Genomic DNA, 1,287 nt, shown 5'->3' with positions numbered 1-1,287 from the left:
GTCACTAACAAATAATATAATTCAAACTTAATCTGATCATCCAACAAATAGTAAAGAAATAAAAGAACCTTCAAAACCTTTAAGTTAATAATAAGCTAATATTTATGTCAAGTAGTTGCATATCTTATAAAAAAATGCGTCGATCCCCTCAAATTAAAAACACTAYTTGAGGTTGACGTCAACAAAATATAACGAAACCAAAACAATCCTAAAATACTTGAATTGTAACTAACCTACCAATTCTGGGCAGTTACGTGAGTCATGACCACTACGTTGCCCACATGTTGCACATTTTCGTTTTGCTTTTTTGCTATTATTTTGCATTTTCTCAGCTACACTTACCAGTCTCTTAGCAGTGCCACATCCCTTGTTCCTAATTCCAGATGGTGGTAGAATATCCACCTCATCAGGTATGGAAACACCTAGGTGATCTCTAATTGCATCCAACTTCTGTTGAGACGGGTCTTCATATGGGACTTCCTTCTCTATATCAACCATGAATCTGTGGAGATACCGTTCCAATCTAAACAATATAGTCTTATCATTCCGGGCGATGCTTATGATGTCGTCGACCTTGGAATATACATCATCTATACACTTTTCTTTTTCCGCATCAACCTCAACGTAACGAACCCTTGCCGATTGTATCTGCACTGGGACTAATTGCCGTCTCCATCGCCGTAACACATATCTATCCGGGATGAACTCGACTTCATCATTAATCAGTACCTTGAATGCGTGACGACAAAGATATCCGTTGCGCGTGAATAGGTTGCACTCGCACTCGACGGTGTCCGTTGAGTAATTACGGTTCACCTATATAGAAAAAGTGTTGCAAACACCCACAGTCAAAATATAAAGTTAATAAACCAAAAAAACATTGTTGTGGGGATGAGGGATATGATACCAGATAGGAAATGTTGTCAGATGATTTCYTGGTCTTGTGGCTTATCACGAATGACTTCAAGTGATCCCGGCATTCAACTGACTCTATACCACAGAACCAGACAGCCTTCTTTATTTCCTTTTGCACGTCAAAAAACACATTCCGACTGTATATGATTGATGCACTACTTTCTAAACGCAGCGGGGTTACAAGTTTAGGGTTAGTGGTTCTCGTTACGGTTTCGTTAACAGATTGTCGGTRTCTTTGTTTCTCAATAGCTACGTCGTAATTGTTAAGGAATTGAACCAAATCAAACCAGTACGATTCGTATATATTAATATACGAATTCGAACTCTCGGATCTTGAGGTTGTTTTCATTAACCCAGACATTGGCGTGTCCT

At 38.8% G+C, this 1,287-nt stretch overlaps 1 protein-coding gene across 1 annotated transcript; it reads right to left on the bottom strand.

Moving 5' to 3' along the window:
* Positions 1–237: 237 nt before the first annotated feature.
* LOC112505568 (protein FAR1-RELATED SEQUENCE 5-like) lies at positions 238–1,276 on the bottom strand (the record flags this gene model as incomplete). Its single annotated transcript, XM_025109457.1, has 2 exons — positions 908–1,276; positions 238–816 (listed from the first exon to the last, which is right to left on the bottom strand). Coding segments are annotated over exons 1-2 (948 nt in total), but the record flags the coding sequence as incomplete, so codon positions are not given.
* Positions 1,277–1,287: the final 11 nt, after the last annotated feature.

Source organism: Cynara cardunculus, unplaced genomic scaffold (genome assembly GCF_001531365.2).
Source record: "Cynara cardunculus var. scolymus isolate 2C unplaced genomic scaffold, CcrdV1 Un_Scaffold_12236, whole genome shotgun sequence".
In the NCBI taxonomy this organism is placed as follows: Eukaryota; Viridiplantae; Streptophyta; class Magnoliopsida; order Asterales; family Asteraceae; genus Cynara; species Cynara cardunculus.
Note: the sequence above shows the minus strand (reverse complement) of the source record. Positions and strands in the feature narration are given on the sequence as shown.